This window comes from Gobius niger (assembly GCF_951799975.1).
Source record: "Gobius niger genome assembly, chromosome: 22".
Taxonomy (NCBI): Eukaryota; Metazoa; Chordata; class Actinopteri; order Gobiiformes; family Gobiidae; genus Gobius; species Gobius niger.
In genome coordinates, this window is record NC_136873.1 from 5,454,782 (window position 1) to 5,467,713 (window position 12,932).

The window sequence follows — 12,932 nt, forward strand, 5'->3', positions numbered from 1 at the left end:
GTCCTCTCTTGTATCCTATATTAGTCCTCAATAGTGTCCTTGTGTCCTCTCTCCTAGGGTCCTCTCTTGTATCCTATATTAGCCCTCAATAGTGTCCTTGTGTCCTCTCTCCTAGGGTCCTCTCTTGTATCCTTTATTAGCCCTCAATAGTGTCCTTGTGTCCTCTCTCCTAGGGTCCACTCTTGTATCCTATATTAGCCCTCAGTAGTGTCCTTGTGTCCTCTCTCCTAGGGTCCTCTCTTGTATCCTATATTAGCCCTCAGTAGTGTCCTTGTGTCCTCTCTCCTAGGGTCCTCTCTTGTATCCTATATTAGCCCTCAGTAGTGTCCTTGTGTCCTCTCTCCTAGGGTCCTCTCTTGTATCCTATATTAGTCCTCAATAGTGTCCTTGTGTCCTCTCTCCCAGGGTCCTCTCTTGTATCCTATATTAGCCCTCAATAGTGTCCTTGTGTCCTGTCTCCTAAGTCCTCTCTTGTATCCTATATTAGCCCTCAGTAGTGTCCTTGCATCCTGTTTCCTAATTAGTCCTCCTAGTCTCCTTGCGTCCTAGGTCCTCTCTCGTTTCCTAATTAGTCCTCCTAGTCTCCTTGCGTCCTAGGTCCTCTCTCGTTTCTTAACTAGTCCTCACTAGTGTCCTTGCGTCCTAGGTCCTCTCTCGTTTCTTAACTAGTCCTCACTAGTGTCCTTGCGTCCTAGGTCCTCTCTCGTTTCCTAACTAGTCCTCACTAGTGTCCTCGCGTTCTAGGTCCCCGCTCACCTGTGTCCTGTCACGATGGCGTCGTCTCTGTGGCGCCGCTCGGTGGAGGAAGTGTCTCTACGGCGACGGCAGCAGGTGGAGTGCGAGCGTGCTCAGGAGGCTCTGTCACGGGTCACTTCCTGTTTCCAGCAGCTGGCCTCCTCATTGGGCAGCTCGGCCGACGGCAGCTTTCTGCGCGAGGAGCTGCATGAGACGCGGGCACTCGCACACCGCATTAGTCAAGGTCTGTAATAACTCTCTATACTCTCTAGTGCACTGCCTGGCCAAGTACACTATGCCAGTTTCATGAAAAAATCTTACTTTATATTGAAGATATTTCATTTTATGTGACAACAGTGCATGATGAAAATGGGCCATTTCGGTTCAAATTCACCGATTAAATTTCAAGTAATTTATTTATGCAATAACCGATGAAGATGAAATGTTGCACAGTGCATGAGGTTGATATAGTCTATATACAGTGTAAATTATTTCAGAAAATCTGGCATAATTATGAAGATACAGCAATTGAACTGAGTCTCATCCAGTTCAGTTACAGCGGCCATCTTGTTTCCACTATGAAAAAACGGACATAATTAGTTTATTTTTAAACCTATAAAGCAAACATTTCCTGTGACATGACATCATGTCAAACTACACATACAGTACAAATTTCATGAGAAAAATCTAATTTCATGTTGAAGATATTTCATTTTATGTGACGACAGTACATGGATGGAAATGAGCCATTTCAGTTAACATTCACAGATTAAATTGAGTGTAATTTATTTATGCAGTAACCGATGAAGATGGTATGTTGCACACTTCATGAGGTTGATATAGTGTATATACAGTGTAAATTATTTCAGAAAATCTGGTATCGTTTTGAAGATACGACAATTGAACTGACTATCAGCCAGTTCAGTTACAGCGGCCATCTTGTTTCCACTATGAAAAAACTGACATATTTTGTTTATTTTTAAATCTGTAAATCTAAGATTTCCTGCGAGGTGAGATCATGTCAAACTATATATACAGTGCAAATTTCATGAAAAAATCAAGTGTCAAAGTGTTTATGGGATGATTGGAGGGTCTTTCATCTCCCCCTGGTGTCTCTGGACAGAAAACCACGTTTGCAACTTGACTGCCACCGGACCGGAGTCACCAATACACACTAATAGAATCACGAAGAAGAAGCTAACATGCTAACGGGCAAAGCTAACTGCGGGCTAGCGTCACTTTAAGCAGTATTTACAGCCAAATTTGAGGGATTTTTTTTTTTCCATTGTATAATTGGATGCACAATATCCCTCTGTCTCTTCGTCTTTTCTGTCAGCGTAGTATTTATTCTCCAAGACAATAAGTTAAAAAATCGTAACTTGCTACTCCTGCAGTTGCGCTTACGGCCTCTAGGGGCAAGAGTTACTTAGTACTGCTTTAATATTGCAGATATTTCATTTTATCTGACAGATTAAGACTTAAGGTGCGACTTTTTGGTAAACATTCTCTTCTTATTTCTTCAATAAAAAAACAAACGAAGGCGATACGCGATTGGCATATTCATGAAATATGTTCCCAACATCTTATATTAACATAAAAACGAGGTTGCCAACCCCTAACATTCCGGAACCACAAAAGTTACAATTTCAGATTTTCGTACTAGACTAAATGCAAAGTCGCTACAAATACAGGTCACACTCTAATATTTGGTTGTAGCACCTTTAGCCTTGATTAAAGCAAACATTTGCAGGAAAAGGCGGCAAAACAAGAGGTTGATCTCGTCTTCCTGTTGCAGGTCTGGCGCGGCGTCTGATCCGCCTGCTGTCCAACCCGGACTCCGCCCCTCTGCATCACACTTTCACCTTGGATGACCCTGCCGCTCCTTGCGCTGTCGCAGCCCCCTCCGCGGAACCCGCCTCCTCCGCTGACCCCGCCCCCCCAGCCGCCCCCGCCGCCGCCCCCTGCACGGACGGCCAGGTGGGCGATCGGAAAGTGAGCGAGCGGCTGTGGGTGAACTTCCTGTCGGCGATGGAGTGCTTCCTGTGTGACCTGCGGAAAGCGTGCGATCTGATCGTCCAGTTTCCTCTGGGCCAGCGCTCCGACCGCCGCGCCCTGGTCAACTCAGGTAGAAAACCTAAAATCAAACTCATCGCTTCCTTAAAGCCACACTGCGTAACATTTTACCCAATTAATGAAGTTGAAATACAAGCATTTATATCTTTATCATTGAAAAATACCTCAGGAATGTACCTTTACTGGGAGTGAGTACGTCTCTCGCTCGCCAGGAGTGAGATGTCGACTAAAGTCAGCAACATTTGAGATTCAAATAGGCGAGGTTCTCATCCAAATCCATTTGATTACCCATTATTTGTATTGACGGCAACAGTATAATCCAAAATGTTTCACAGTGTGTCTTTAAACTAAGCTTTGATAGCTTAAAAAATATAAGGCCAGATCTTGTACTGGCGCAAGGACAGCGCAAACTCCAAACACGATGGTAATCTTCTGTGAGTGCAGCTGTTGGAAAGCAAAGGCGCCATGTTGACCACTCATACAGCCCCCGGGTCACTGAAAGTATTCGCACAATTACAAACTTTTTATCTTTATTAAAAATAATACACATCAGGAGTTTGATGTACTGTCTGTTGATAGATCTAACGAGGGATTTCAAAATATTCTCTCTCTTGTTACCTCCCCCCTGAAGGATCAACATGGTCTGACCCACAGAGGCTGTATTGCAAGAAATGTGTCTTATTTTGATTTATTGGACTATCGTTGTAAAATCCCTGATCACTCTATGTTAGTTTTAGCTTTCAAAGGAAGGCAAAACCCTGTGGTTTCAAGTAATGAACAGCCTAAACATTACAAACAAATGAATATAGATACAGACGGCATCTCTGGAATCGCCCATATATGGTCATTTTTAAAAACAGTTAAGGGGGAAAACAATTTTGAAAAAATTTATATTTTCTCTAATTATTCAAAAACTACTGTAACAAATGCTGAAATATGAATAAAGATTCTACTAAATAATAATACAAAGACATGGGGAGGAGCAAAGTGGTTCAACAGCCCATAAATACATGAATAACGGAGAATGCTAACTTGATGCTACATGTTAGCATCAGGCTAATGCTAACGGTTAGCTAGCGCTTGCTACAACTGCCGTTTTTTCACTTCTACTGAACAATCTGCTGTGAGAAAATATCCATAACGACCCGGCTCTGCTAGTATAGGACGTAACAAAAACCAAGATGTCAAATGGTAAAATAAAGTTGTAATTTAATAAAAGGAGTGTAAAAGGTAAACAAAGGAGTGACAAACATAACCAAACAAAGGCTGCTTACAGTGTTTACCAAAAAGGTTAGCCAAAACAAAGCTAATCAAACTGAACAGACAAAATCAGGTCCAACAAAACAAAACCAACCAAAGACATGACTAGAGTGTCACTTGATTCCACGTCACTACTTTAGTGAACATCCCAATAGAAGTGACACAAACTAAACACAACACACAGAACGAGTGTCTCTGAAAAGTTAACGTTAACAACAAAGAGACACAGAACACAAAATAGCATACTGGCCACAAAGGCCAGCAGCCTGCGCACACGAGTGTTCCCTGGACACACACAGTCATTAATGACACGAAGGGACACAACACAAAATGGCATACTGGCCACAAGGACCAGCAGCCTAACTAAACATGAGTACAAATGGCGTACTGGTCACAAAGAGACCAGCAGCCCCGAATGAGCCACGGTGGAGTCCTCTTATAGGCGTGGCTGACACAGGTGGCTTTGACGAGCTCCCCGCAGGTGTTGAGCTGCTCCCCCAATCAGGCGGCCAGGACCCCAATGCACTCCACCAATCGCAGCCCAGGACCACAGCAGCAAATTTACATGGAGGAAAAGCAGGTTTTGGCCACACAAACAAAAATATGCAAAAAGGAGGGAACCTGGAGGCCTGGGGCCGTAACAGGGAGTGTTTTACACTTGACTTTATTTGTGTGATAAATAAGTTCATATTCCACCGGAAAATGGCAAAAAAGAGTGGAAAATTGTGTTTCTCTAAAGATTCTATTTTCCCCCTCGGCGAAGCCACGCCCCCTTCTATGACGAGATGCCGTCTGTGTCTATAAGAAATCTCCCCCATCATATCTTTTGAAATGACAGGTTTCAGTCCGCAGTCTAAATAAATTGACCCTTGTCATCCACGAACATTTGATGAATGAGGTTTATGGAGATTTTTGTCAATTTGTGTATGATATTGGTAAATCTCATGGCATCACAAAGTGCTCTACACTGCAAAAAGTAAATATCAAGCATTGGCTTAAATGACTTGATTTGAGGAAATGTTTCTTGTTTTGAGCGGTTTTCACTCATTTAGACACTTTTCCTGATCGGACCAAGTTTGCTTTGCTTGTTTGAGGACATTTCAGACCAGTTCTAGGGTAAATCTCGCTTTGAAATAAGAAAGTAAAATCACCAATGAGATAAGACCAATTTTCATTTATTTAATTCAATTTTTTGTCATTTTTTTGTCACTTTTTGTCGTTTTTGGTTATTTTTTTGTCATTTTTTTGTCATTTTTTTTGTCATTTTTTTTGTTATTTTTTTGTCATTTTTTGTCATTTTTTTGTCCTTTTTTGGTCATTTTTTGTCATTTTTTTTGTTATTTTTTTGTTATTTTTTTGTTATTTTCTTGTCATTTTTTTGTTATTTTTTGTTATTTTTTGTTATTTTTTTGTCTTTTTTTGTCATTTTTTGTCATTTTTTGTCATTTTTTTGTCATTTTTTGTCATTTTTTAGTTATTTTTTGGTCATTTTTTTTGTCATTTTTTGTTATTTTTTAGTTATTTTTTAGTTATTTTTTGTCATTTTTTTGTCATTTTTTTGTCATTTTTTTGTTATTTTTTTGTTATTTTTTTGTCATTTGTTTGTTATTTTTTTGTTATTTTTTTGTCATTTTTTTGTCATTTTTTTTGTTATTTTTTTGTCATTTTTTTGTAATTTTTTGTCTTTTTTTTTTATTTTTTGGTCATTTTTTGTAATTTTTTGTCTTTTTTTTAAATCAATTTTTGGTCATTTTTGTCACATTTTTGTCACATTTTTGTCACATTGCAAAGAAAATGACCTGAAATAAGGACGAAATGCATCGAAACGAGTCAGAAACATCTCAGAACAAGTGAAATAATCTAGGACAAACGCCCAACAACTTCTTAACCAGTCAAAACAACTAAAATTTGGATTATTATGCTCAGATTGAGATGTTTATACTGATCTAGTTAATTACTTTTTGCAGTGCATCATTTGAAAGTGATATTTCATGCCTGAAACATTGGACAAACAAACCACCTTCTCAGACGCTTGTTTGTTTTGATGCCAGGTTGTATGGACGGTGTGGTTGGCCTCGCGGCGCGTGTGGCTTCAGTCCAAGCTCCCTGGATCAGCCTGGACGAAGACCCTGCCCCAACCATCCAAAGCCACATCCGGACTCTAGACCATCAGCTCCAGCACCTACAGCTGCGGGTGAGCGCCCCCTATAGTGTAATCATTCATCACTGTTTTCGTGAGGTTGTTGTGCCTGGGTGCCAATGGTTCTTTTTTTTTGACTCGTTTTTGACCCGTGTCTTTGCCCAGGTGCCTGTGGCGTTCTGGGGGGTGGAGCCCACGAAGCCGCTGTGGTTTCAGATGGACCTGTCCCGTTCGGAGGTGGATCCGGAGCAGAGTCTGGAGGAGCTCATGACGGTTCCTGTGGTCAACGCCAACGACAACAACTTTGCCTGCTGCCACTGCTGTGTCTGAACAGGAGAGAGGAGAGGAAGAGGAAGAGGAACTTATCACATGACACACAAAACACTTCACTCAAGGGAAGGGTATTTTGGGTGGTGATGAGCTGGGACAGAAGCTGCAAACATCTGTGTCAATGTACACTCTGCACTACAAAAAGAATATCAAGCATTGGCTTAAATGACTTGAATTGAGGAAATGTATCTTGTTTTGTTATTTTTTTGTAATTTTGTCACATTTTGTCACATTTTTGTCATTTTTTGGTCATTTTTTTGGACCAAGTTTACTTTGCTTGTTTGTCATTTTGTGTCACATTTTTGTCATTTTTTCGTAATTTTTTTTGTCAATTTCTTGTGACATTTTTGCCACTTTTTCATCAATTTTTCACTTTTTTGTGATTTTTTTGTGATTTTTTGTCACATTTTTGTAATTTTTTTGTCATTTTTTTGTCATTTTTTTGTCACATTTTGTCACATTTTTGTCATTTTTTATCACATTTTTGTCACATTTTTGTCTTTTTTTTTGGTCATTTTTTGTCCATTTTTTGTCACATTTTGTCATTTTTTGGTCATTTTTTGGTCACATTTTGTCACATTTTTGTCTTTTTTTGTCCATTTTTTGGTCACATTTTGTCACATTTTTGTCTTTTTTTTTGTCATTTTTTGTCCATTTTTTATCACATTTTTGTCACATTTTTGTCTTTTTTTTGGTCATTTTTTGTCCATTTTTTGTCACATTTTGTCATTTTTTTGGTCATTTTTTTGTCACATTTTGTCACATTTTGGTCTTTTTTTTGGTCATTTTTTGTCACATTTTCATCAATTTTTCACTTTTTTGTGATTTTTTTGTGATTTTTTGTCACATTTTTGTAATTTTTTCATCATTTTTTTGTCATTTTTTTGGTCATTTTTTGTTTTTTTGTCACATTTTGTCACATTTTTGTCATTTTTTTGGTCGTTTTTTGTCCATTTTTTGTCACATTTTGTCATTTTTTTGGTCATTTTTTTGTCACATTTTGTCACATTTTATCATTTTTTTGTCATTTTTTTGGTCATTTTTTGTTTTTTTGTCACATTTTGTCACATTTTTGTCTTTTTTTTTGGTCATTTTTGGTCATTTTTTTGTCACATTTTGTCACATTTTATCATTTTTTTGTCAATTTTTTTGGTCATTTTTTGTCATTTTTTGGTCAAATTTGTCAAAACAGGCCAATACATACGGCCTGTTACGCGTTTCCTCACACTGCAAAAAGTAAATATCAAGCATTGGCTTAAATGACTTGAATTGAGGAAATGTTTCTTGTTTTGAGCGGTTTTCACTCATTTAGACACTTTTCCTGATCGGACCAAGTTTGCTTTGCTTGCTTGAGGACATTTCAGACCAGTTCTAGGGTAAATCTCGCTTTGAAATAAGAAAGTCAAATTGCCAATGAGATAAGACCAATTTTCTTACCCCATTGGCAAAGAAAATGACCTGAAATAAGGACGAAATGTATCGAAACGAGTCAGAAACATCTCAGAACAAGTGAAATAATCTAGGACAAATGCCCAAACTCAAATTGAGATGTTTATACTGATCTAGTTCAATACTTTTTGCAGTGTGAGCGCCACCAAACACTCTTCCTGGGCCAAATATGGGCCATTGTGTACTATGTGATCCCTGTAAACCAACTTCTGTCCCTCACTTTAGTCTCACAGATTGTAACTGTAACCAAGGAGAGATTGTACTTTTATTTTTGAAAGTGAATTTTACTTTGCTCACTGTTCAATAATTATTTCATGTTTAGAGGCAAGTTCTAGCCACCCTCCATTGTTATTGCTGTATAGCAGGGGTGTCCAAACCTTTTTCATGGGGGGCCGCATACTGAAGCGTACACAGGGTGAAGGGCCATAGATCGGTGGTTAGTGCCGCAAAACCTTTGACTAGCAGAGGTTTAAATTGCGCCCCACACCTTTATTAATGCTCAAAACCTTCATGCAGCTCTGTCTCACAGTAAAAGGTTAGTTGTTTGGTTAGAATTGTGTAGAATTAATTCATTTCAAATAAAAGGGACAATCTCTGATGATGTGTCCCGATTAAGCAAGAAGGCAGAGGGCCACCAAAAATTGGTCTGAGGGCCACATTTGGCCCCCGGGCCGCACTTTGGACACCCCTGCTGTATAGGAAGTGTTGCTCATTTATGCCTGTACCGTCACTTTAAGAGAAAAACCTGCACAACTAGAAATAAAATGAATGAACATGCTGCCTCTGTCCTTTTGGGTGTGAAAAGTGGGAGAAATTGTGGCCTCTTTTTTTAAATAAATGGAAAAAAAATAGAGGACGAGGGTAAGTAAAAATTGGGGAAAAGATCATTTATTTGAGCTTAAACAACCAAGTCAATTCTTTTTTTTTCTTTTTTTTTAATGTAAATTTATACAATATATAACCTGCCCCATGTTCTTAAAAAAAAAAAAAAAATTCTTTAATATGTGCACTGAACATAATGAGGTCTTTACGCTGTACCTTTTTTGTTTGTATTTTTTAATCATTTTTGAAAAAAAGAAAAAAAAAAATTACGATCGTCCATGGTCGTTTATTGGGCGATACGAAAAAAAAAAAAAGTCTATCATGCGTCTGCACGAGGCCACAGCCAATCGACCAATGGACCTTAAAAAATAATAATAATAATAATATAATAATAATAATAGACGACTCCTCCTCACTCCTCCCCACTTGCCTCAATGACCACGCTCGTGGGGGAATTCATGGCGGATTTACAGACTCCTCCCCAGCTCTGACGAAGCACGTTCCTAAAAAGGGCATAAGGGCGGGATCTTCACTGTAGACTCGGCCCTTGCGTGACGTGTAGCTCGCGCTGCTCCAATGCTAACAGTCCAATGCTAAGTACGAGATTTCTACCTTTTTTTACTTTTCTTTAATTGCATCTAACCCACAGGAGGAATATCTAGCTGTAGAAAAGCACAGAACCTCCAGCACAGAACCTCTGGATGATTTTGAGAAATATTATTATGCAAATAAGCGATCAAATACATGTTATAGTACCCTAAAAATGTGAGAAATAGTGTCAGTATTTTAAAAATGTCCTGGCAGAACGTCCCACTTGGTCATATTATAAATGTAAAACGGAGATTCTAGACCCAAAAGTAGGTCACGAGTCTAAAGGGAACTTTTATTCAATATGTTCTATCTTCAACTATATGGGAACGCTAACAGAGTTTGTTAAAATGTTTGTTATTGGGTTGTTTTGATCATAATTTCAGTCTTGTGGAAAACAGGGGCGGACCGGCCATATGTCCATTCTGGAAGAGCATAGAAGGGCCACCGGTCTCGCCTCAACCGAGCTTTACCCAAATCTAAAACCTACAAAGAAAAGCATCAAAATAGCGAGAAAAAGACGAGGAAAACTTGAGAAAAACACGGACAAAAAATGATAGAAAAAATAATTTTAAAAAACAACAAAAATATGGCAAAAATGTGGCGACGTGACGAAAAGTTACCCTCACTTTTGTAGGTCTTAGCTTTCAAATGAGGCGTTGCATTGTGGATCTCCAGTCGAGAAGCTTTTAGATTTGGGTAAAGCCCAGTATAAAAAAAATATGAATCTAAAAGGAATTCCGTGGAGCATGGTGCACCACAAGGGTCACTTTTGGGACCAACATTATTTATTATTTATATTAATGATTTTGCTTCTGTTTCTACGACCGCCTTTCCAGTTCTTTTTGCTGATGATGCCGATCAAAAAAATCATAATAAAAAGCCGAACTGGGGAAAATGCACTCGTTAATGTTGAGGCGGGGGGTCAGAGGTTAAAATATGTATTTGTGGAAGTGTCACAATTACGCTAGTTTGGGCCAGGCTGGTCAGAGTCCAGGCCTGTTTTTCAGTCCCAGTCCAGCCCCTGGAGGAAAATACAATATTTTTTATGATATATGACAAATTACAGTTTTGTTTGGGGGAGCGGATTGTCATCGTGGGGTAATGTTGGGTCCTGAAGCCACTTAAGAACCACTGATGTAAAACATGGGTGTTTGCAGCCAAAGTTCTTTACTTTTGGCTACAATGGTGAGGTTCGGGCCCTGGTGTTTTGGCAAAATCGTCCCTCCATGACGCAAACTTGCCGACCCCTGGCGTAATGCATTCTAATGGGGGACTAGCGGCTATATGGCAGGGCTACAGTAATGCCGGTCCCTAGTGTCGTTGTCACAAAGCAGAGCACAACACAAAGTAAATATCAGGCATTGGCTTAAATGACTTGAATTGAGGAAATGTATCTTGTTTTGAGCGGTTTTCACTCATTTAGACACTTTTCCTGATCGGACCAAGTTCACTTTGCTTGTTGACATTTCAGACCAGTTCTAGGGTAAATCTCGCTTGAAATAAGAAAGTAAAATCGCCAATGAGACAAGACCAACTTTCTTACCCCACAGTTTCAAGATAAATAAAAGCGGAGACAGGACACAGCCTTGTGGTGAGCCCAGTGGACTTGCACCAGATAAATGGGGGATTTCCAGAAGAAAATGACCTGAAATAAGGACGAAATGTATCGAAACGAGTCAGAAACATCTCAGAACAAGTGAAATAATCGAGGACAAATGCCCAAGAACTTCTTAACTAGTCAAAACAACTAAAATTTGGATTATTATGCTCAAATTGAGATGTTTATAGTAGTTAAATACTTGTTGCAGTGTGTTGTTTAGTAACATCAGCCATAAAGAACATCTGTCTTTAACTTCATCTGTGTATTCGAAGTGATCCGACGCATACAGAAAACCCCGTAGGCTCGACGACTGCCTCTGCCACTTGAAGCAAATGGCGCCTGTAATAACAGCCCCGTGAAAGGTCTCCGTATCACATCCCCGTTGTGCGCCGGCTCGCCCATCTCCCGCCTCCTCCAGAGCTCTCCAACCGGTTTCAAATTGGACTGAAGTACCGCCCGAGACACGGCTGCAGACGACCGCAATCAGCGCACACACGCCGAGGGCCGGACGAGGGCCGGACGAGGGCCCTCCTGGAGCTCTGAGAGGGGCTGATTGGACCTAAACTGTGGGCAAATGACGGAGGGATGAGCGGGGTTTCAGAGGGAGGTCTGTGCGGAGGGCGGCCTGAGGAGATGCGCTATTAAGAAACAGGCGGCAATGACGGAAAACAGGCTTTTTAACTCCTGTTTTATTGGCGTTCATGGACGAAATGTTGGTCAAATTCACGTGTCGTTAAGGCTGTGCGTTGTTTTCATTCAGGAATAAGGCGGAGGAGCTGATCCGAGCGTATCTTTGACACAGATTTAGCCACTTTTCAAACCTCCTGTGACTATTTGTAGAAACAAAGCAAAAAATGTTGGGTGACCCTCCAGGGTTTTAATAAAGTCTCCATCGCGTCTTCAAAGCACGTCCAGCTGCTCCGTGTGCAGGTCAGTCCCACGCCTCAAAATAACTCCTCCCATCAGCGCGAGCGTCTCGTCTTCTCTCGGGTCAGTCTCATGATCGATCACAAACACAAACGCTCCGTCTAAACTCGCCTTTTACACAAGATAACAACAAATAATCCGGTCTGCGGTAAAAACGAAACAGAAACCTGCAGTGACACTGATGTCAAAGCTCCGCTAACAGCAACGAAACACTTCCTGTTGTCCCGACAAAATAAAAGGCGTCAATGTTCCAGCCGCTGGGAGAGGGTTTGAAATGTTCATTAATAAATGAACCTAATATTTTAGGTGCAAATGGACACAAATCTCGTTTTTCTTCATTTTCCTGGTCGTGATGGAAATGTGACAAAAAATTTAGAAAACATTGGCAAAAAAGTGACGAAAATTTTATGAAAACGTGGCAAAAATGTCACAAGAAATTGACAAAAAAAAATTACAAAAATGTGACAAAAAAGTGACAAAAAATTGATAAAAAATGGATAAAAAATTGACGAAAAAAATGGACGAAAAAAAATGACGAAAAAATGACAAAAATGTGACAAAAAATGACAACAAAATATGACAAAAATGTGACAAAAAGTGACAAAAAATTGATAAAAATTTGATTAAAAAAAATTACGAAAAAAATTACGAAAAAATGACCCAAAATGTGATAAAAAATGACAAAAAATTCTCATGATCGATCACAAACACAAACGCTCCGTCTAAACTCGCCTTTTACACAAGATAACAACAAATAATCCGGTCCGCGGTAAAAACGAAACAGAAACCTGCAGTGACACTGATGTCAAAGCTCCGCTAACAGCAACGAAACACTTCCTGTTGTCCCGACAAAATAAAAGGCGTCAATGTTCCAGCCGCTGGGAGAGGGTTTGAAATGTTCATTAATAAATGAACCTAATATTTTAGGTGCAAATGGACACAAATCTCGTTTTCATTTTCCTGGTCGTCCGTTTTGCTCAATTAGAAATAAAGGCCTGTCTCTAA

At 39.6% G+C, this 12,932-nt stretch overlaps 2 protein-coding genes across 2 annotated transcripts in view; one reads left to right on the top strand and one right to left on the bottom strand.

Annotated features, from left to right (window-relative positions):
- Positions 1-771: 771 nt before the first annotated feature.
- On the top strand, positions 772-6,538 carry LOC306981480 (regulator of G-protein signaling 9-binding protein-like; the record flags this gene model as incomplete). Its single annotated transcript, XM_079581088.1, has 4 exons — positions 772-979; positions 2,531-2,860; positions 6,120-6,262; positions 6,374-6,538. 4 exons carry the CDS (start codon positions 772-774, stop codon positions 6,536-6,538), a joined length of 846 nt encoding a protein of 281 aa, XP_079437214.1.
- A 4,896-nt stretch (positions 6,539-11,434) lies between these two features.
- Positions 11,435-12,932, bottom strand: part of LOC306981481 (asparagine--tRNA ligase, cytoplasmic-like) — a gene marked incomplete at its 3' end in the record, with an annotated part of 19,077 nt that continues 17,579 nt past the window's right edge. The window contains exon 15 of the mRNA XM_079581089.1: positions 11,435-11,564. Coding sequence (XP_079437215.1) covers positions 11,435-11,564 — 130 coding nt within the window. The remainder of the gene's footprint in view (positions 11,565-12,932) is intronic.